Genomic DNA, 22,325 nt, shown 5'->3' with positions numbered 1-22,325 from the left:
TAGCCCTAACCTTAACCACACTGCAAACCTTATGCCTAACCCTAAGACCAAAAAGCTATATTTTTGTAGCCAATTTTGACTATGGCTTTGGAATCTGACTTTGTGGCTATGGAAGCTTGTGGAGACCATGTTTCATCGCCGCCTGTGCAAAGCTGCGAAGTTGGCCAAACACATTACGGCTGAGGCATAATTCACTTCTGTTTAATTTTATAACAACATTAAACCCTTGTTTAGCATGATCTGGTCCAATTGTGGCATGTTTGCCATTTTTTAAAATCCGTTTGCATCAGTTTCAATGGGGAACTTTTATTTTGAATGCAAACTGCCGATCCCACACTTGTTGCTCACGCTAATGTTGTTCACGACACACACGTGGCTACACCAACCACAAACCGGAGGACTGGGAGACTCTTGGCTTGGTTCAAGCGCAGCGTTGAGTGAGAGAGGGGATAGCTCGGAACAGTCAGGGCTAAACTTTCAGGGAGTGTGACGAGCAGGTCGTGAATAAATTAACCGGGTCACCATCCCCCGTATTCATTCCCAGCAAGGTAAGAGTTTATTGAATGTGTGATTATTGAATTATTTCACAAACATTGGATAGATGAACGATTTCAGTTTGATATTAGCCTATTTGTTGGCGGTGAACGCTTTGGATAAGCGCTCTTTGAGTGCCCCCAAGTAGTGACATGAGTACGGAACTCGATAGAGCGCAACGTCGCTTGACATGACACTTGGGGCTTGTTGCTGTTGGTGACAGTTGCAAATGCACATTTAGAATTTAGATTATATTTGACAGCCTAATTTATCCCAAGAAATCCTTTGCTTTTTCGGGTTTTAATGTCCGCGCATAGAGCGCCAACTTTATCCAATTCTCTGTTGGCATGGAGGGTATGGATGTGACATATTACGTCACCACTTGTTCTCTATTCTCTGTGGAGAGGAAATCCTGTGAAGAGAGTGGCACGAGACGCGTTCACTGACCTATTATAAACAATTTATCACGTTGACATATTTTGTTTTTCATCCACAATTCATTTTGTATTTAGACCCACTTAAGTCATCGGTATTTACAAAAAGTCGAAGGAGAGCGTAAAAGAAAGTTGCTGGAGAAAATTGAGGGCGTGCCTTTCTGTGCCAAATTCGAGAACTGTCTGTGTCTTATATCAAATCAAATAATTGAAAATAAACACCAAATCCTTTTGCGGTAAAAATGACTCTACAAGAATCTGTTTGAAGCTAAATCAAACTGCATGCACTGCAAATTCCAGATTGGGGCGTTGTGCAGTGTGCTGAAGTTATACACGAAACTGAATGCCCTCGATTACAGTGAAATGTAATAGTGAAACTTAATTTGACCATCATGAGAGAAAGCCAACATGTTGACTGCAGTAACTAGTTAAGCAAATACCTTATTATTCTTATTATTATAAGTTGCTTTCAATATAGAGACTGTTTTCTATGTTTACCTGATATTAGTTTACAATAGGGGGCTATGATTTTAGTTTTGAACATGATTCTGTTATCGGCTACAAAAGTTGTATTTAGACAGATACTAATTGTATCGTAAACATCTATTATTATATATTTTTGTTTTAAATGTGTCAGTGTCAGATATTGAACTTAGTTGATGTTTATACAGAGGTTAAACTTTTACAAACTGGAGGGCCCGGTGCCAGTCTGTTTCAACAAAAACAGACTGGAACCCACCAGAGAAACTCTAGATCCTGCGCTTTTCTCAGATCCGTGATGAGAAACCTGTTTGACAAGGCACCCCTGACCCAATGAACCAATCCTTTTTAATACAACAAATCTGTATTGTCCCCAAAGACAGGTTCAGAAACATAGGCCTACAACTATAGCTTTGTTACCATAGCAACTATTACCATGTTATTTCCACTTTGTTATAATGTAAAGTGCTACCAACCAGTTTGCCAGGCCTCTTCCCTCTTGGCATCTATCCCTCCTTTGAAAAATAGGTATTTTGACTTCATTGGGACGACCAGGTAAAATAAAATAGAAATGGTCATATATAAAATGTCCTTGTTTTGTGTTCTATCTAGATGGCAGACGTAGAGCTGGTGAAGAAGATGTTACGGGAGGTGCTGACGGCCAATAAGAGCGGACCCGGGGTGTCTTTGTCCCGCCTCCAGTCTGAATACAAGGATCTGACTGGTGAACAGATCCCTCATAAGCAGCTGGGTCATGGCAACCTGGACGCTCTGCTGCACAGCATGCCCAGCGTGGTCCGCATGGAGCGCAACCGCTCTGGGGAGGTGAGGAGAGAGTGTGTATATATACACACACACACATACACACACCAACAGAGAGATGTATGGATGAGCAGACAGACGGACACACACACACACACACACACAAACTGAGACACTAAGAGCGGGGTACCACCGGGTACATACACTCTTTAGCTCACACCAGCTGGATGCTAATCGTTCAGAATCATTGACTTTTGAAAACGTCATTTTCCAGCCAGCCACTGGATAAAATGAACAGTTCAAGCGTTCTAATTATCCCCTAATTACCAGTTCAAAAGTCAATGCAGACTGATAATGTAGCTATTAGCTAACTGTTGTTTGTGTGTGTGTGTGTGTGTGTGTGTGTGTGGGGGGGTTCTCTCTTCCCTCTCCAGATGGTGTATTTCGCCTCAGTCTCTGGGGAGACTGCCCACGTTGCCAAGCTGGTGGCTCGCCAGCGTACCTCGAAGAAGACTGGACGACCCCAAATGGTCAACTGTCAGATGAGAGTGAAGCCTGCCGCCCCTCTCGTCCTCAACGGTAGGGCGCGAGCACGTGTGTGTGTGGGGGGGGGGGGGTCTGACTGCCTAAATCCATCTGCTTTTTCCATAACCATTAGACTTGTAGACCTATAGAATGGCAAATTGGGTCTTATCTGAGTAGAGGAGGCTTATGTGACTGTCACTGAATGCCTTTTATTGTATTAGCTGAGAGGGTAAATTCAAGTGTTTTGAAACTAAGATTTCACCTCATACTGATTCCATGGAATGCCACCTTTTGGATCAAAACTGGGGAACATTCAGTTAACTTATCAAATTACACAGACACTTGAGCTTGTTTTTAGAATACGCCTGAACTCAATGCCCTACATGAGTTTGCAATGGGACAATGATGTAGGACAATGTACAATTCTAAGTTGACAGGTTGAAAGATCATTTATAGATATTTATAGATATTTTGGGCCGGTCCAAAGGTACTAAGAATAAAAGCCTCGTACAAGACCAGACGCTGTACCGACACATACACACTAAGAGTTTATTTCCAAAATGCTATATCCACCAATTTTTCACATTGGTTTTTTAAAATCAGAAATGATTACTTATGGGTACATTCATGTATGTGTAAAATACTACACTCCGATTTTTAATTCATAGATTTTAGATGTGTATGAAAATATTTTATTTTGTTGCTAAATGCTATATATCCATTGTTGAGCTGGAATGGAATGTCCATATCCTGTATGTTTGACTGTGATATTTGGTTGTCTGACCTAGCTATCTTAAGATGAATGCACTAAATGACAAAAAATGTCAAATGAAGATGTTTTGCATACAGATCTCATATTTTAGTTTTTATTTTCATGTATAATTTGTGAAGTTCTTTATTAAAAATGTAGTTATTTGTTATATTTGACTGTAAAACCTAGCAGTACTACTTGTTTCTGTGAGAGTGAGGCGGATATATAGCATTTTGCAAAAAAAACATGATTATTTGTCGCTCTGAAACCATTAAGTGATAGATTTTAAGCAAATAGGTGTCTGTCAACCCCATTCCATGATTTGACAGTGAAAAAACACACCAGTCTCTTTCAAAATGTCTTTATACAATAAAAGCTCATTTACAAACATTTCAGAAAATGGATATATCAAATCAAATTCAAATCAAATTTATTTATATAGCCCTTCTGTCACGCCCTAACCTTAGAGATCCTTTTTATGTCTCTATTTTGGTTTGGTCAGGGCGTGAGTTGGGGTGGGCATTCTATGTTTTTGTGTTCTGTTCGGAGGCAGCAGGAAAAGGGAACCAGCGATACGAGGGAACATGGCTGGCAAGGAAGCCCGAGAGGCAGCTCCCCCCCCCCCAAAAAAAAAATTGGGGGAGGCACACCGGGAGTGTGGCAGAGTCAGGAGTCAGACCTCAGTCAACTCCCCGTGCTTACCGTATGGGGCCAAGGATGGAACCAGAGCCGGTCAGGGCGAAATTGGAGGTGAGCGACGGAAGCAAGGCAGAGACAGTGAAGAAGTTGATGGGGAGATTGGAGGAGAGAGTAATGAGGGAGTTGCTGTGTTGGTGCATGAGGCACGACATCCGCCCGACGGAGCGTGTCCTGGATTTGATGTCACCTGAGTCAGCTCTCCATACTCGTCCTGAGGTGCGTGCTAGCCGTCTGGTGAAGACTGTGCCAGCCTCACGCACCAGGCCTCCTGTGCGCCTCCCCAGCCCTGCACGTCTTGTGCCAGCTTGGCGCTACAGATCTCCAGTACGCCTTCTGAGCCCGGTGCGCTACATTCCAGCTCCCTGCATCTGCCGGGCTAGGGTGAGGATCAAGCCAGGACGGATGGTGCCAGCCCTGCTCTCCAGACCTCCAGTGCATCTCCTCTGGCCAGGATATCCTGTGCCGGCTCTAAGCACGGTTTCCCCAGTTTGCCAGGAGAACCCAGTGAGGCCTGTTCCAGCTCCCAGCATGTGCCGAGCTAGACTGGGCATTCAGCCTGGAAGACTGGTGCCAAGGCTACGCACCAGATCTCTAGTGCTCCCCTACAGCCCGGTCTATCCTGTGCCTCCTCCACGGACCAGGCCTCCAGTAGGTCTCCCCAGCCTGGTGAGTCCTGTGCCTGTTCCCAGAACCAGGTCTCCTGTCCGGCGCTGCCAGAGTCGCCCTCCTGTCCGGCGCTGCCAGAGTCGCCCTCCTGTCCGGCGCTGCCAGAGTCGCCCTCCTGTCCGGGGTTGGCGGCGAGGGTCCCCGCTCCAGAGGCGCCACCTAAGTGGGCCAAGCCTAAGGTGGAGCGGGGTCCACATCCCGCACCAGAGCCGCCACCGCGGATAGATGCCCACCCAGACCCTCCCCTATAGGTTTAGTCCGCACCTTTTGGGGGGGGGGGGGGGGTACTGTCGCGCCCTGACCTTAGAGATCCTTTTTATGTCTCTATTTTGGTTTGGTCAGGGCGTGAGTTGGGGTGTTCTGTTTTCTATTTCTGTGTGTTTGGCCGGGTGTGGTTCTCAATCAGAGGCACCTGTCTATCGTTGTCTCTGATTGAGAACCATACTTAGGTAGCCTTTTCCCACCTGTGTCTTGTGGGTAGTTGTGTTCTGTTTTTGTGTCTGCACCAGACTGAACTGTTTCGGTTTCGGTCATTCTCTTTGTTTTGTTATTCGGTGTTCAGTTCAAATAAAAAAGATGAACACATACCACGCTGCACCTTGGTCCTCACCTTCTTCCACCAACAGCCATTACACCTTCGTACATCAGCTGATATCTCAAAGTGCTGTACAGAAACCCAGCCTAAAACCCCAAACAGCAAGCAATGCCGGTGTAGAAGCACAGTGGCTAGGAAAAACTCCCTAGAAAGGCCGAAACCTAGGAAGAAACCTAGAGAGGAACCAGGCTATGAGGGGTGGCCAGTCCTCTTCTGGCTGTGCCGGGTGGAGATTATAACAGAACATGGCCAAGATGTTCAAATGTTCATAAATGACTAGCATGGTCAAATAATAATCACAGTAGTTGTCGAGGGTGCAGCAAGTCAGGACCTCAGGAGTAAATGTCAGTTGGCTTTTCATAGCCGATCATTAAGAGTATCTCTACCACTCCTGCTGTCTCTAGAGAGTTGAAAACGGCAGGTCTGGGACAGGTAGCACGTCCGGTGAACAGGTCAGGATTCCATAGCCGCAGGCAGAACAGTTGAAACTGGAGCAGCAGCACGGCCAGGTGGACTAGGGACAGCAAGGAGTCATCATGCCAGGTAGTCCTGAGGCATGGTCCTAGGGCTCAGGTCCTCCGAGAGAGAGAAAGAAAGAGAGAATTAGAGAGAGCATACTTAAATTCACACAGGACACCGGATAAGATGGGAGAAGTACTCCAGATATAACAAACTGACCCTAGCCCCCCGAGACATATAAACTACTGCAGCATAAATGCTGGAGGCTGAGACAGGAGGGGTCAGGAGACACTGTGGCCCCATCCAATGATACCCCCGGACAGGGCCAAACAGGAAGGATATAACCCCACCCACTTTGCCAAAGCACAGCCCCCACACCACTAGAGGGATATCTTCAACCACCAACTTACCATCCTGAGACAAGGCCGATTATAGCCCACAAAGATCTCCGCCACGGCACAACCCAAGGGTGGGGCGCCAACCCAGACATGAAGATCACGTCAGTGACTCAACCCACTCAAGTGACGCACCCCTCCTTGGGACGGCATGAAAGAGCACCAGTAAGCCAGTGACTCAGCCCCTGTAATAGGGTTAGAGGCAGAGAATCCCAGTGGAGAGAGGGGAACAGGCCAGGCAAAGACAGCAAGGGCGGTTCGTTGCTCCAGAGCCTTTCCCTTCACCTTCAGACTCCTGGGCCAGACTACACTCAATCATATGACCCACTGAAGAGATGAGTCTTCAGTAAAGACTTTAAGGTTGAGACCGAGTCTGCGTCTCTCACATGGGTAGGCAGACCATTCCATAAAATTGAGCTCTATAGGAGAAAGCCCTTCCTCCAGCTGTTTGCTTAGAAATTCTAGGGACAATTAGGAGGCCTGCGTCTTGTGACCGTAGCGTACGTGTAGGTATGTACGGAAGGACCAAATCAGAAAGATAGGTAGGAGCAAGCCCATGTAATTATTTGTAGGTAAGCAGTAAAACCTTGAAATCAGCCCTTGCCTTAACAGGAAGCCAGTGTAGCACTGGAGTAATATGATCAAATCTTTTGGTTCTAGTCAGGATTCTAGCAGCCATATTTAGCACTAACTGAAGTTTATTTAGTGCTTTATCCAGGTAGCCAGAAAGTAGAGCATTGCAGTAGTCTAACCTAGAAGTAACAAAAGCATGGATGAATTTTTCTGCATCCTTTTTGGACAGAAAGTTTCTGATTTTTGCAATGTTGGAAAAATGCTGTTCTTGAAACAGTCTTGATATGTTCGTCAAAAGAGAGATCAGGGTCCAGAGTAATGCCGAGGTCCTTCACAGTTTTATTTGAGACGACTGTACAACCATCAAGATGAATTGTCAGATTCAACAGAAGATCTCTTTGTTTCTTGGGACCTAGAACAAGCATCTCTGTTTTGTCCGAGTTTAAAAGTAGAAAGTTTGCAGCTATCCACTTCCTTATGTCTGAAACACAGGCTTCTAGCGAGGGCAATTTTGGGGCTTCACCATGTTTCATTGAAATGTACAGCTGTGTGTCATCCGCATAGCAGTGAAAGTTAACATTATGTTTTCGAATGACATCTCCAAGAGGTAAAATATATAGTGAAACCAATAGTGGTCCTAAAACGGAACCTTGAGGAACACCGACATTTACAGTTGATTTGTCAGAGGACAAACCATTCACAGAGACAAACTGATATCTTTCCGACAGATAAGATCTAAACCAGGCCAGAACTTGTCAGTGTAAACCAATTTGGGTTTCCAATCTCTCCAAAAGAATGTGGTGATCGATGGTATCAAAAGCAGCACTTAGGTCTAGGAGCACGAGGACAGATGCAGAGCCTCGGTCTGATGCCATTAATAGGTCATTTACCACCTTCACAAGTGCAGTCTCAGTGCTATGAGGGGGTCTAAAACCAGACTGAAGCATGTCTTCAGGAAGGCAGTGAGTTGGTGCGCAACAGCTTTTTCTAACATTTTTGAGAGGAATGGAAGATTCGATATATGCCGATAGTTTTTTTACATTTTCTTGGTCAAAGTTTGGCTTTTTCAAGAGAGACTTTATTACTGCCACTTTTAGTGAGCTTGGTACACATCCGGTGGATAGAGAGCCGTTTATTATGTTCAACATAGGAGGGCCAAGCACAGGAAGCAGCTCTTTCAGTAGTTTAGTTGGAATAGGGTCCAGTATGCAGCTTGAAGATTTAGAGGCCATGATTATTTTCATCATTGTGTCAAGAGATAGAGTACTAAAACACTTGAGTGGCTCTCTTGATCCTAGGCCCTGGCAGAGTTGTGCAGACTCAGGACAACCTGAGCTTTGGAGGAATACACAGATTTAAAGAGGAGTCCATATCTGCTTTCTAATGATCATGATCTTTTCCTCAAAGAAGTTCATGAATTTATTACTGCGGAAGTGAAAGCCATCTTCACTTGGGGAATGTTGCTTTTTAGTTAGTTTTTCGACCGTATCAAAAATAAATTTCGGATTGTTCTTATTTTCCTCAATTAAGTTGGAAAAATAGGATGATCGAGCAGCAGTGAGGGCTCTTCAATACTTGCACGGTACTGTCTTTCCAAGCTAGTCGGAAGACTTCCAGTTTGGTGTGGCGTCATTTCCGTTCCAATTTTCTGGAAGCTTGCTTCAGAGCTCGGGTATTTTCTGTATACCAGAGAGCTAGTTTCTTATGACAAATGTTTTTAGTTTTTAGGGGTGCAACTGCATCTAGGGTATTGTGCAAGGTTAAATTGAGTTCCTCAGTTAGGTGGTTAACTGATTTTTGTCCTCTGATGTCCTTGGGTAGGCAGAAGGAGTCTGGAAGGCCATCAAGGAATCTTTGTGTTGTCTGAGAATTTATAGCACGACTTTTGATGCTCCTTGGTTCTGGTCTGAGCAGATTATTTGTTGCAATTGCAAACGTAATAAAATGGTGGTCCGATAGTCCAAGGATTATGAGAAAAAACATTAAGATCCACAACATTTATTCCAATGGACAAAACTAGGTCCAGATTATGACTGTGACAGTGAGTAGGTCCAGAGACATGTTGGACAAAACCCACTGAGTCGATGATGGCTCCGAAAGCCTTTTGGAGTGGGTCTGTGGACTTTTCCATGTGAATATTAAAGTCACCAAAAAGTAGAATATTATCTGCTATGACTACAAGGTCCGATAGGAATTCAGAGAACTCAATGAGGAACGCTGTATATGGCCCAGGAGGCCTGTAAACAGAAGCTATAAAAAGTGATTGAGTAGGCTGCATAGATTTCATGACTAGAAGCTCAAAAGACGAAAACGTATTTTTTTTTGTAAATTGAAATTTGCTATCGTAAATGTTAGAAACACCTCCACCTTTGCGGGATGCACAGGGGATATGGTCACTAGTGTAACCAGGAGGTGAGGCCTCATTTAACACAGTAAATTCATCAGGCTTAAGCCATGTTTCAGTCAGGCCAATCACATCAAGATTATGATCAGTGATTAGTTCATTGACTATAACTGCCTTTTGAAGTAAGGGATCTAACATTAAGTAGCCCTATTTTGAGATGTGAGTTATCACGATCTCTTTCAATAATGACAGGAATGGAGGAGGTCTTTATTCCAGTGAGATTGCTAAGGCGAACACCGTCATGTTTAGTTTTGCACAACCTAGGTCGAGGCACAGACACGGTCTCAATTGGTATAGCTGAGCTGACTACACTGACTGTGCTAGTGGCAGACTCCACTATGCTGGCAGGCTGGCTAACAGCCTGCTGCCTGGCCTGCACCCTATTTCATTGTGGAGCTAGAGGAGTTAGAGCCCTGTCTATGTTGGTAGATAAGATGAGAGCACCCCTCCAGCTAGGATGGAGTCCGTCACTCCTCAGCAGGCCAGGCTTGGTCCTGTTTGTGGGTGAGTCCCAGAAAGAGGGCCAATTATCTACAAATTCTATCTTTTGGGAGGGGCAGAAAACAGTTTTCAACCAGAGATTGAGTTGTGAGACTCTGCTGTAGAGCTCATCACTCCCCCTAACTGGGAGTGATATATAGTGTTTTGGAATGAAACTCTTTACACACACACCAAGTTGCTGTACTGATACACACACACAGCCGTTGTATAGACACCCTCGCTTGGATCAATAGTCTTAGCTGGGATCAGCCCCCGTTCAGGAAATGTGAAGGGAGAGAGAGGGGAGGAGAAGGGAGATTGAGCAAGCGAGGAAGAGAAAGGAGGGAGGGAGAGAAAGAGCGGGTGGGAGAGAGCGAGGGGGGGAGAGCAAGAGACAAAGAGAGATGGGAAAGAGGGAAGGAGAAAGAGAGGGAGTCTAAACGGACAGAGAGAGGAGGAGGAGGAGAGAAGCTCATGCAGTCTCATCGCAGCAGCGAACAGCGGATTTAGAAACAAACGACGAGGTGCTGATTCACATGCCAACGCAGCAGCCTCTCTCTTCCTGCGTTCTCTCTCCCTCCTCTCTCGCTCTCTCTCTCTCTCTCTCTCTCTCTCTCTCTCTCTCTCTCTCTCTCTCTCTCTCTCTCTCTCTTCCTTCATATCTCCTGAACAGGGGCTGATCACAGCTAGGAATATTGATCCTTTCTGAAATAGAAAACCAAGGGACTCTGGGACTGTGATGCCGCTACTGCTGCTGTGTCTGCCGTCTTTGTCTCGCCACCACCGGTGTCGCCTCACCTAACCTTAGACGGCATGTCCCTAGAGGGAGAGGGTCACTGGTATGCATTGAGACAGGCCAGCGCGTACTGTAATTAGCTATAGCCACAGCATTTATCTGTGAAGGAGGTGGGATACAGAAGCTGCCAATGGTTGCTGCTGTGGTGTCTCAGCAATAGCAAGGCTTGGTGAGTACTAGGTTCTGCAGAGGAGTGGAAGGGAGGAAGAGAAGAGCGGAAAGGATGAACAGAGGAGCAGGGAGGGAGGAGGAGACAGGCTGAGAGGTGTGGTGTGGTGTGTAAGATCTGGGCTGTTTGTTGTGTGATGTCATGTCAGCTGGGTTGGGCTGGTATGGATGATTTATTACCAGAGTGGGGCTCAGGCTGATGATGTCATACCAGGGCTGGATCGGATCAGAGCCTTTACAATGTAAATAGAAGGCTCTGGATTGGATAGGGTGTCGGAACTAGGTTAATGGGTGTGATGTTAGCGCTGCAGGGGTATTCTTTGTAGAATATCTGGCATCCAATCAGAGCTTGGATAAAAAAATAATATGACGATGCCGGGATTGAGCAGATTAGAAATCTACAATGTCATCAGTTGGATGACGATCGGACTGAAGGTTTTATGACTTGTCAACCTTGCTTTAAGTTATTGCAGAGTGAACTAGAAGGTATCACATCAAATGTATTGGTCACATACACGTGTTTAGCAGAATGCTTGATGTATTCTATGATGTAGTCTATTCGCTGCACAGCAAGGCATAATGATGACAATGGTGGGATCTACAGTGACAGTATTAGTCACTCGGCTGTTTTTATGATTGACTTAAAGATAAGCAGACAGCCCTTCTTCAATGTCTTGTTTACATGTATTATTTCTCCTCTTGCCAACTGTGTGTGTGTGTGTGTGTGCATTGCTTATCCGTGTATGTAAAGTATATACCAGAGGAATTCAAATTGAGGTCCGGATTTCGACAGTTTTTTTGTTGTTCTACCTGACAATTCATTGCACCCACCTGGTGTTCCAGGTCTGAAGCGGTCCCTGATTGGTGGGGCAGAATGGGAAAAAAGCAGTGGAGCTGGCTTCCAGGTCCAGATGTGGTTTTGAGGGATATATACTGTACATATGTATGTGTGTATTTCCTATCATCCTGACATCACTATCTTTCTCTCCTCCCCAGCCAAGCCCAGAACCTCCCTAAGACAGCCAGACCATAGGGGTCGTGGTGTGGGGCGAGGAGGAGGAAGTGGAGGAGGCGGGGGCGGCCGGTCAGGGGGCCAACATGACTTTAGACAGGGGAGGGACATGAGGGACACCCAATCAGAAGGGAAGACTAATCAGAGTTCCAACCAGAACAAACCAACCCATCAGAACACCCCTACCACCAGGAAGTCCTCTGTGCCCTCAGAGAGGTGAGTGGTTATTGGTGGAAACCATAGACTAGACTGGTTAGACTACACTATTAATTCTAATCATGACTGAAATTAGTTCAATAACAAATAATGGAGGGAAAACACTTTTCTCTCCTTGGGAGCCTAGTAGTGTGAATAACTTTCCTCTGGGGTTGTTTAAAATGCTGTCTCTGTACAATTACTCTCTAGGAACCAAAAATGAGGGCTTCTTATTTGGTCCCTTTTAGGTTGTCGTGCTGTTATGTAAATAGTTTGAGTTTCTTCCTCTGTTTAGGAAATATTACTTTGAGTTGGAAGCATCGCCATCACTGTGAGGGGGGGATTTTGTTCCATGGTCTAAGAATTAGGGAAATGAAAGGACAAAAAGAACTAAGACAATGATTATTTATCTGTCAGTCACTCTCCTCTCAGTTTCTTTCTTTCTCTTTCTTTCCTCCTCTGTTCTCCTCTTTTTTTTTTCTTTCTTCCTTGGTGCATGACCTGAATGAGAATAGAATCGTGAATGAAGGGCGCTGGAACCCAATGGTTGGTTTAGTTTAGTGGGGCCAGCCATCTCTTCCCTCCCTCCCGTGCTTATTCAGCAGTAGCACCAGGGATGCAGCAGCCTCTCTCTCTCTCCCACCCCCTCCCTCTCCCACCTCTCTCTCCTCCTTTCTCGCTTTTCAAGCACAATGTGGCTAACAGCTAGCTAATGAAAACAACTGACCTTACCCCGATTCACTCTTTTTTTTGTGTGTGTGTGTGTGTGTGTGTATCATTGGCGCTCTCTAACCAGACAATGGACCACAGGGGAGACCAGAGTGACATGGCTGAAAGCATAGGGACAAGGCAGGCTAATCCCTCTCCTATTCTACTACAGATTAACAGCCCAATGAATCAGCATATCTGTAGTCGTACAGTCTGGGCACTTTCATCTGACGCCTCCGATCAAATGCAGAGGGACGCGCGTGGGAGCACACAAACAAAGCAGCACGCACACACACAAGAGCATGGCGTGCGCACACACACAGGAATGCAGATACACATACACACAAACACACTTTTATCTGCAACTAGAGGAAAAATCTGGGTGGTGCAGCCACTGATCGCTTGGCCATTGTCAAGTACTCACTGGTGGTATGTGAGGGTTTGTGGGGTCAATCACATTTTGGCCGCTCTCAAACGCTTGTCTGGCTTCCGAGTTAACTGTTGGGGCTAATATAATTGAACAGTTATAGCAATCCATCATAGTTTACAATATTTATTTTCTTATAGTTTAATGTTGATTCCAGTCCAAGTTGCATCTCAGTTTTATATACAGCGGGGACAGAAGTGTTGGGCATATGCTCTCCTGATTAGGAAGAAAACTCATAGGCTACAACTAGGGGAGTTTTTCCTGGTCAAACAGGCAACATAATGTGTTCATGACAAACTATTGGCCCCAATTATGTATGTCTGGGGTTGTGTAGCCAAAGAATGGCCTGTTTATGGTGCATCAGTACTGTTCTGCCCGGCGACCCAGTTGTATAAGCGTATGCATTCATAATGTTATGTCCCTATTGTCTAAGGTCATTCTGGGATGGAGAGACTCCCATCAGAGAGCATTATGGGTAGCATGGTGTAATCAAGAGAGGCCATCAATAGAAATGGTGTTTGTAGGAAGGCTCACCAAACCCATGGACTTGAATAGGGGCTGTTCTAGGAATTATTCTACTTCCATGAGGAGACCTCTAGACTATCTCAGGCCCCTAGACTCTAGAGCACAGGGGTATTGTTTATGGAGTGTGTACGGAATACTGTAGAGTATAGTCTAGTCTAGCACTGACTAGGTTGACTGAGTGATTTCGCTGGCTTCTTCCACCAAAATTTCTGTTCGGTTGAGAAATGGGGACGCAGACTGATATGATGTTTCCAAACAGGAAACATCGGTTCATAAGTGTGTAGTTTAGATACAGTAGAAATGGCTCAAAGTCAACACTTCATTTTCTCTCTTTTCCTTTTGTGTAGGTCAGACAAAAGGATGACACTTCCATCACGGTTCCAGAAGGAAGTGCACGCTCACCTATCCAGGAATACCCAAAGCAACAGTAAGTAGGACTCTGTAAAAGTGGCTCGGTCCAAGAGCAAGGGTCTTCAAGGCACACAGCATGGCTGTTTTCATCCTTGCACTCTAATCAGGGATGTATTTCCTCATTCAGGGGCGGCAGCGTAGCCTAGTGGTTAGAGCGTTGGACTAGTAACTGATAGGTTGCAAGTTCAAATCCCTGAGCTGACAAGGTACAAATCTGGTACAAATCTGTCATTCTGCCCCTGAGCAAGGCAGTTAACCCACTGTTCCTAGGCCGTTATTGAAAATAAGATTTTGTTCTTAACTGACTTGCCTAGTTAAATAAAGGTACATTTAAAAAAATTCAGAGATGAGTCTTTACATCTGAGGCCTTTCCAGGTACTAGAACCTTATTCAAACAGTTATTAACATATGAATGGCTGGCCCCTCTGGTTCCTGGCCTTTTAAATTACTGTCCTTTTAAACGCAACACATCTCAAAGCAAGAACATTATGAGTTTAGCTTCAAGCTACAAACTCATGATGTAGTAATAAGATACAGGCTCCAGGAAACAGACTCTTTTGTTGTTGTTGTTGTGTTACCTTGATACACCAAGAGTCTCTCGCAATGTAACACGTCGTTCTTAGATAAGCTACACCTACTTAGGTCCAGGAGTTTTTCTCTGGGCCCTAGTTGCCTGGTCAGGACAGAGAGTCACTTGACTTATTTATTACATATCACCCCAATAACCAGGATATACCTGTAGAGGTTCGTACACATCCATGCCTAACCAACATCCGCTTGACTCTAAAATGTCTTCCGCTCCTTATTTTCTCCTTCAGCTCCCTCAAACCTCAACGAGAGTGCTGGCTCTGGGAAGCCCAAGCCACAGCACTCCCCCAAGGACTACAACCCCTCCTCTGCTGGCGGGAACTACAGCCCCCAGCAGGTGCAGGGGCGTCTCAGAGAGGTGCTGAACAAATACAGTAATGGCTTCTGGGTGTCTAAGTTACCCCAGCTCTACAGAGAACTGTACAAACAGGACCTGCCTAGCGAAGCACTCAAAGATCTGGAGCACTGGACACACGTATGCACTGTAAGTTATATTGGAGACTTTATTTGAATATAGGAACGATAAATAAATTAAATGTGTTTGCAAAAGTGTAATACCGATATTGTACAGGGGCGCATTGAGTAAACAAATGTTCCTATAGTTAGTTAGATACTCAGCAGTAGGCTGAATTCAATCATCTGTTTTGCATGAGCAAAAATATTTGCATCTTTAGACCTTTTTGTAAAAGTTGATACTCTCTAAGGCAAATAGCCTGTAGGTCCCCACAGCTGCATAGCATGCAGTGAAATATGTTCTATTGTACAATTCATTACTCCTGTACTATTGTTTTAGAGTGTGTTTTTTAGATCGGCTGGTTCTGTGTATCTGAAGAAGGATCTGGCCTTCTCTTCTGTTTCAGGTAGAGAAACCTTGCAGCAGTAACCCAAAAGAGTTACTCCTATACCCAGCTAAAGAACCAACACATACACAGACCCCATCCCCTGTCCCTGCCAGAGTCCTATCCCCCACCTCCGCCCCTTTCACTCCATCCACGGACATCAAACCCCAGTCAAAGCCCCCTACCAGCCCCCTACCACCACCATGAGCCCTCTCCCCCTCACCCCCCTTCCACCTCCCCCAGTCACACAGCCTCCCCCTCCACCCTCTCCCCCGACTTGAAACAGAAGCTCGGGGAGCTCCTGGTGAAATACAGCAACGGTCTATGGGCCCACGCCTTACCCAAACTCTACTTGGACACGTACAAGACAAAACTCCCCGAACACGTCCTGGAGAATCTCTCGCTGCTCTCCGACTTCTGCACCGTAGACTACCCCATGCCGGACAACCCCAAGAGGGCCATCCTGTACAAGAGGACCAAGGAGGAGGAGAGCTGCAACAGGAGGGAGTCAGTGGAGGAGCGCAGGGCCAGAGAGGAGGTAGGGAGGAGGCTCAGTTCCCAGGCTGTACCTCCTCTCCTCATCCCCAGGGAGGAGTACCCCTCTGTGCTGGTGGTGGAAGCTACCAATACCAACGGAGTCATACTTCGGTAAGAACCTCTGTAATAGGCACAGGCTGTTATGGCCTGTTGTTTGGTTAAGGGTGATTGGTACTGGCTCTGAGGTCCAGTTGTTTGGTTATGGTTGATTGTTACTGGCTCTGAGGTCCAGTTTTTTAAAATTTTATTTTATTTTATTTCACCTTTATTTAACCAGGTAGGCTAGTTGAGAACAAGTTCTCATTTGCAACTGCGACCTGGCCAAGATAAAGCATAGCAGTGTGAGCAGACAACACAGAGTTACACATGGAGTAAACAATTAACAAGTCAATAACACAATAGGAAGAGAAAAAAAAGGGGAGTCTATATACATTGTGTGCAAAAGGCATGAGGTAGGCGAATAATTACAATTTTGCAGATTAACACTGGAGTGATAAATGATCAGATGGTCATGTACAGGTAGAGATATTGGTGTGCAAAAGAGCAGAAAAGTAAATAAATAAAAACAGTATGGGGATGAGGTAGGTAAAAATGGGTGGGCTATTTGCCGATAGACTATGTACAGCTGCAGCGATCGGTTAGCTGCTCAGATAGCAGATGTTTGAAGTTGGTGAGGGAGATAAAAGTCTCCAACTTCAGCGATTTTTGCAATTCGTTCCAGTCACAGGCAGCAGAGAACTGGAACGAAAGGCGGCCAAATGAGGTGTTGGCTTTAGGGATGATCAGTGAGATACACCTGCTGGAGCGCATGCTACGGATGGGTGTTGCCATCGTGACCAGTGAACTGAGATAAGGCGGAGCTTTACCTAGCATGGACTTGTAGATGACCTGGAGCCAGTGGGTCTGGCGACGAATATGTAGCGAGGGCCAGCTGACTAGAGCGTACAAGTCGCAGTGGTGGGTGGTATAAGGTGCTTTAGTGACAAAACGGATGGCACTGTGATAAACTGCATCCAGTTTGCTGAGTAGAGTGTTGGAAGCAATTTTGTAGATGACATCGCCGAAGTCGAGGATCGGTAGGATAGTCAGTTTTACTAGGGTAAGTTTGGCGGCGTGAGTGAAGGAGGCTTTGTTGCGGAATAGAAAGCCGACTCTTGATTTGATTTTCGATTGAAGATGTTTGATATGAGTCTGGAAGGAGAGTTTACAGTCTAGCCAGACACCTAGGTACTTATAGATGTCCACATATTCAAGGTTGGAACCATCCAGGGTGGTGATGCTGGTCAGTTTGGTTATGGTTATGAGTGATTGGTACTGGCTCTGAGGTCCAGTTGTTTGGTTATGTGTGATTGGTACTGGCTCTGAGGGCCAGTTGTTTGGTTATAGTTCATTATGAACAGGGCATGATTTGTTGACCAGCCCCTTGGTGCTGTCGGAGCTGGACTTACAGCACTGAAAATAAATGAAAATGACTTTGCTGTCCCATAAGATGTGGCTGTGCTCTCGCTCTCTCTCTCGCTCTCTTCTTCCTCTTTATCGCTCTTAACCCACTCCCCTCTTTGTGTGTGTGTGTGTGTGTGTATCTGCTCATACCTATGTGTATTAACTCGATCCAGGTACATAGGAGAGGGCTACTCCCAGGCCCAGGAGGCTCTGGAGGATAAGATGAGAGAGTTCTACTGTTGCCAAGACAACAACAGTCGTACCCCTCTGGCCTCTCCAACCTCGGGTCAGCTGACAGCCGTCAGGGCTGAGGAAGAGGAGGAGATACTACGAGCACAAGTCACAGAGGTCATGACCGACAAGGTCAAGGTGAGGTCAAAGGTCAATTGGTTGGAACTTAGACAATGGAATTGAATAAAGATACATGACTGAAAAACAATGTCATTTTTAAACATCTATGGTGCCATGTTAATGATTTGAGGATAGGATGAGAGTTTATGGTTTGACATTTTAGAAAATGAATTGCATCTTTCTGCTTTTTTCCACACACACTTTTTGTGTCTGTTGGCGAATCTGTAGGTTTACTATGTGGATCACGGGTTTTCGGAAGTCATCAGCAAGGCCAAAGTGTTTGAGCTGCATGATACGTTTTTCAAGCTGCCTTTCCAGGCCACCAAGTGTAAATTGGCTGGTGAGTTTTGATTAGAATTTTCAGTTATATATTTTTTTAACAATAGTGTTTACAGGTTGAGGGTTGGATTCCGATTTCTTTCTTCTCAATGAAGTGTCTGTCTGCCTCTGTTTTCTTATCCAGGTCTGGAGACTTTCTGCCAGGAGCCTGCTGTTCTGAAGAAGTTTGAGTCCATGGCTAGCGGAAAGATCCTATTGGCTGAGATCCTGGAGAGAGAGCAGACCCCATTGGTGGTCCTGTATGACACGTCGCAGGATGATGATGTTAACATCAACGCAGCCTGTATCAAAGCCCTGCAGGACAAGACCCTAGCCAGCCCACTACAGGTGCGCTACTGTTGTTGTAATTTGCTGTCAGTGGGTTGAAGAGATTCTTGAGCATCCTTCATCAATACTATACTAATCCATGTTTTTCAGTCATGATTATTTTAATCTTGGGGTAATATCTAAATATTAGCCTTGCCATTTTCGAAACCTTAATGAACCATGGAACAGATTCCCAGATGCCAGATTGCACCTTCACATTTTTAAATAAGCGGAATGGGTTCATGTCTAACCCAGCCATGGTTCTCTCTCCCCCCTGTAGGTGAACAGTGCCTATATGAACGTGGCGGTGAGAAGTGTGTGTTCAGACGGGACCATCTACTGCCAGCTCCCTTCTCGAGGCCTGGCCAAACTCACTGAGATACTGGAGAAGACCGAGGCTTACTTCCACTCACAGGTACCTGTTTGTGTGTGTGCGGGTGCGGTGTGCAACCTTGTGTATGTATGTGCCTGCGCGTGTGGTAGAGCCTCTGTCACTCATCCTTATACTCTGAGGAGGCATAGTGGCAGATAGTTGTTTCCAGATTGAGATTAAGGAACATAATCTGGGGTTAAGACACAGGCCACTTAATCTGATCACATGACACTGGAACTGACCTACTGGGACTGACCTACTGGCCACATACTACTACTACCTAGCGTAGGCCCCCCCCGTTATAATTCATTAAAACCGGTCAAATTGTTCAGATTATTTCAGATGCATACAATACAGATAAATACATAGCACAAGGGCAAGCTACATCATGTTACATGTATCTGGTATTATGTTATTATCTTGATGTATTGTTGTTAGATTTATTTTTTAATTGACTGTGACAGTCACCATAGGCCTCTTGTTTCTTTTTCCCTGTGTCTGTCTCACGTTGATGACATAATCCTGCTCCATATTGATGGCATAATCTCTTCTGTGTGGCAGGTGACATCCGAGTTCCTGGTGTCTAGACCGTTCTGTGGTAAAGGCTGTCTGGCTCGCTACAAGGGCAAATGGTCTCGCGTGGAGGTGAGATGGATACTATTACCTCAGAGTCAATACTGTATAGCTGATGTGGCAGAGGCAGATAGATACGTTTTGCTAGCTGCTGCCAAATAGGAAGGATGTCTACACTTTGGTCCAGAATTGAAAAAAAGTGACCGTTAATTTCAGTCCTTTCTCCACTCTGATCATAGGAGTGTCCTATCTTTGAGAGTGAACCTCACTTATCTTATTATATAATTTGGGATTATTTTATCCATCCCAGGACACCCTGGAAAACGGTGATAATTGTTGCTGAATGGACTATCCAGGTTTAAAAAAAAATATGAACTGAGCTGAACTCATTGTGTACAGAGATACCCCAGACTCATGACCTCTCTCGCTGCTTTCCTACAGATAACCAATCTCCATGGCAGCAGAGTCCTAGACATCCTTTTCATAGACTTGGGGGTCCAGGCCTCGGTGGAGGTGTTTGAACTGAGGGAAGTCCCGTCCCCTTTCCTACACGAACTGATTGCTATTCCACCACAGGTCAGCACATGAGAGGACAGAGGAGAGATGATGTGTGGGACGGGGGATGGTGTGTGTGTGTGGTTTGTTATGAGCGTGCATCCTGAGGGTTTTTGCTTTGAAACAAAGGCCTGTAGGTGTTCAGATAGTCTGACATCCTGGTAAACTGATATGATGTAAATGGTAATGTCCAACAAGGAAAATACAAACAATATGTATATAAATGACTTTTTTTTTGCTCAGAAAACTTGGGGGGGGACAAATAAAAGCACCCGCGGGCCTCCAGTTGGGGAACCGTGACATAGAGCCTCCCACAATGCAAGTGATGTCTGCATGGTGCAGTTGGTGAAAAGCAACTGCAGCAACTTCATCAAAAGCTGCATGAACTTTTGATCTTTTTTTCTTTTTTTAAACCATAATGCAAATATTTTGAAAGGCGGTGACCAACGATGGTCATCGACTTGACTAAAGTGATCCGCTCGAACACGCCCTCTCTCTAGGCAGTGAAGTGCTGTCTGGGTAATGTAGTCTGATGTGCAGTAGTCTCTCTCTAGGCAGTGAAGTGCTGTCTGGCTGACCTGGCTGTTAGTGGTGTGGGCTCTTGGACCCCAGACGCTGTTCAGTGGCTCCGAGACGCCGTGCTCAACTCTACAGACTGTAGTATGAAGGTACATGAACGCACACAAATACACATATGCATACACAAAGACAACGCTGTAAATCTGCACTGAGACACATGATATACAGTTGAAGTCGGAAGTTTACATACACCTTAACCAACTACATTTAAACTCAGTTTTTCACAATCCCTGACATTTAATCCTAGTAAAAATTCCCTGTCTTAGGTCAGTTAGGATCACCACTTTATTTTAATAATGTGAAATGTCAGAATAATAGTAGATTTATTTCTTTCATCACATTCCCAGTGGGTCAGAAGTTCACATACACTCAATTAGTATTTGGTAGCATTGCCTTTAAATTGTTTAACTTGGGTCAAATGTTTCAGGTAGCCTTCCACAAGCTTCCCACAATAAGTTGGGTGAATTTTGGCCCAATCCTCCTGACAGAGCTGGTGTAACTGAGTCAGGTTTGTAGGCCTCCTTGTTCGCACACGCTTTTTCAGTTCTGCCCACACATTTTCTATAGAATAGAGGTCAAGGCTTTGTGATGGCCACTCCAATACCTTGACTTTGCTGTCCTTAAGCCATTTTGCCACAACTTTGGAAGTATGCTTGGGGTCATTGTCCATTTGGAAGACCCATTTGCGACCAAGCTTTAACTTCCTGTTGCTACAATATATCCACATAATTTTCCTCCCTCCTGATGCCATCTATTTTGTGAAGTGCATCAGTCCCTCCTGCAGCAAAGCACCCCCACAACATGATGCTCCCACCCCCGTGCTTCACGGTTGGGATGGTGTTCTTCGGCTTGCAAGCATCCCCCTTTTTCCTCCAAACATAACAATGGTCATTATGGCCAAACAGTTCTATTTTTGTTTCATCAGACCAGAAGACATTTCTCCAAAAAGTACGATCTTTGTCCCCATGTGCAGTTGCAATCCGTAGTCTGGCTTTTTTTATGGCGGTTTTGGAGCAGTGGCTTCTTCCTTGCTAAACAGCCTTTCAGGTTATGTCGATATAGGACTCGTTTTACTGTGAATATAGATACTTTTGTACCTGTTTCCTCCAGCATCTTCACATGGTCCTTTGTTGTTGTTCTGGGATTGATTTGCACTTTTCACACCAAAGTGCCTTAATCTCTAGGAGACAGAACGCATCTCCTTCCTGAGCGGTATGACAGCTGTGTGGTCCCATGGTGTTTATACTTGCGTACTATTGTTTGTACAGATGAATGTGGTACCTTCAGGCGTTTGGAAATTGTTCCCAAGGATGAACCAGACTTGTGGAGGTCTTGGCTGATTTCTTTTGATTTTCCCATGATGTCAAGCAAAGAGGCACTGAGTTTGAAGGTGTGCCTTGAAATACATCCACAGGTACACCTCCAATTGACTCAAAAGTTTCTGAAAGCTATGACATCATTTTCTGGAATTTTCCAAGTTGTTTAAAGACACAGTCAACTTAGTGTATGTAAACTTCTGACCCACTGGAATTGTGATACTGTGAATTATAAGTGAAATTATCTGTCTGTAAACAATTGTTGGAAAAATGACATGTGTCATGCACAAAGTAGATGTCCCAAACCGACTTGCCAAAACTATAGTTTGTTAACAAGACATTTGTGGAGTGGTTGAAAAACGAGTTTTAATGACTCCAACCTTAGTGGATGTAAACTTCTGACTTCAACTGTAGTCATTGTTTGTTTTTTACTCCACCAGTGACCTTTTCATAATTTCTTGTTAAAGTTACCTTTTACTGCAGTAGGCTAATACAGGGTCACACAGAGTGATTTTTGGTTGTCTTAA

General features: G+C 45.0%; 1 protein-coding gene across 1 annotated transcript in view; it reads left to right on the top strand.

Annotated features, from left to right (window-relative positions):
• Nucleotides 1–382: 382 nt before the first annotated feature.
• tdrd7b (tudor domain containing 7 b) overlaps nucleotides 383–22,325 on the top strand; it is a 28,469-nt gene continuing 6,526 nt past the window's right edge. The window contains 15 exon segments of the mRNA XM_029666463.2: nucleotides 383–548; nucleotides 2,061–2,273; nucleotides 2,645–2,789; nucleotides 11,718–11,949; nucleotides 13,936–14,015; nucleotides 14,818–15,071; nucleotides 15,448–15,629; nucleotides 15,631–16,074; nucleotides 17,580–17,775; nucleotides 17,986–18,097; nucleotides 18,221–18,423; nucleotides 18,683–18,817; nucleotides 19,337–19,420; nucleotides 19,790–19,924; nucleotides 20,458–20,571. Of these exon segments, the coding sequence (XP_029522323.2) occupies nucleotides 2,061–2,273; nucleotides 2,645–2,789; nucleotides 11,718–11,949; nucleotides 13,936–14,015; nucleotides 14,818–15,071; nucleotides 15,448–15,629; nucleotides 15,631–16,074; nucleotides 17,580–17,775; nucleotides 17,986–18,097; nucleotides 18,221–18,423; nucleotides 18,683–18,817; nucleotides 19,337–19,420; nucleotides 19,790–19,924; nucleotides 20,458–20,571 (2,529 nt within the window). The 5' untranslated portion in view covers nucleotides 383–548.

This window comes from Oncorhynchus nerka, linkage group LG8 (assembly GCF_034236695.1).
Source record: "Oncorhynchus nerka isolate Pitt River linkage group LG8, Oner_Uvic_2.0, whole genome shotgun sequence".
In the NCBI taxonomy this organism is placed as follows: Eukaryota; Metazoa; Chordata; class Actinopteri; order Salmoniformes; family Salmonidae; genus Oncorhynchus; species Oncorhynchus nerka.
Note: the sequence above shows the minus strand (reverse complement) of the source record. Positions and strands in the feature narration are given on the sequence as shown.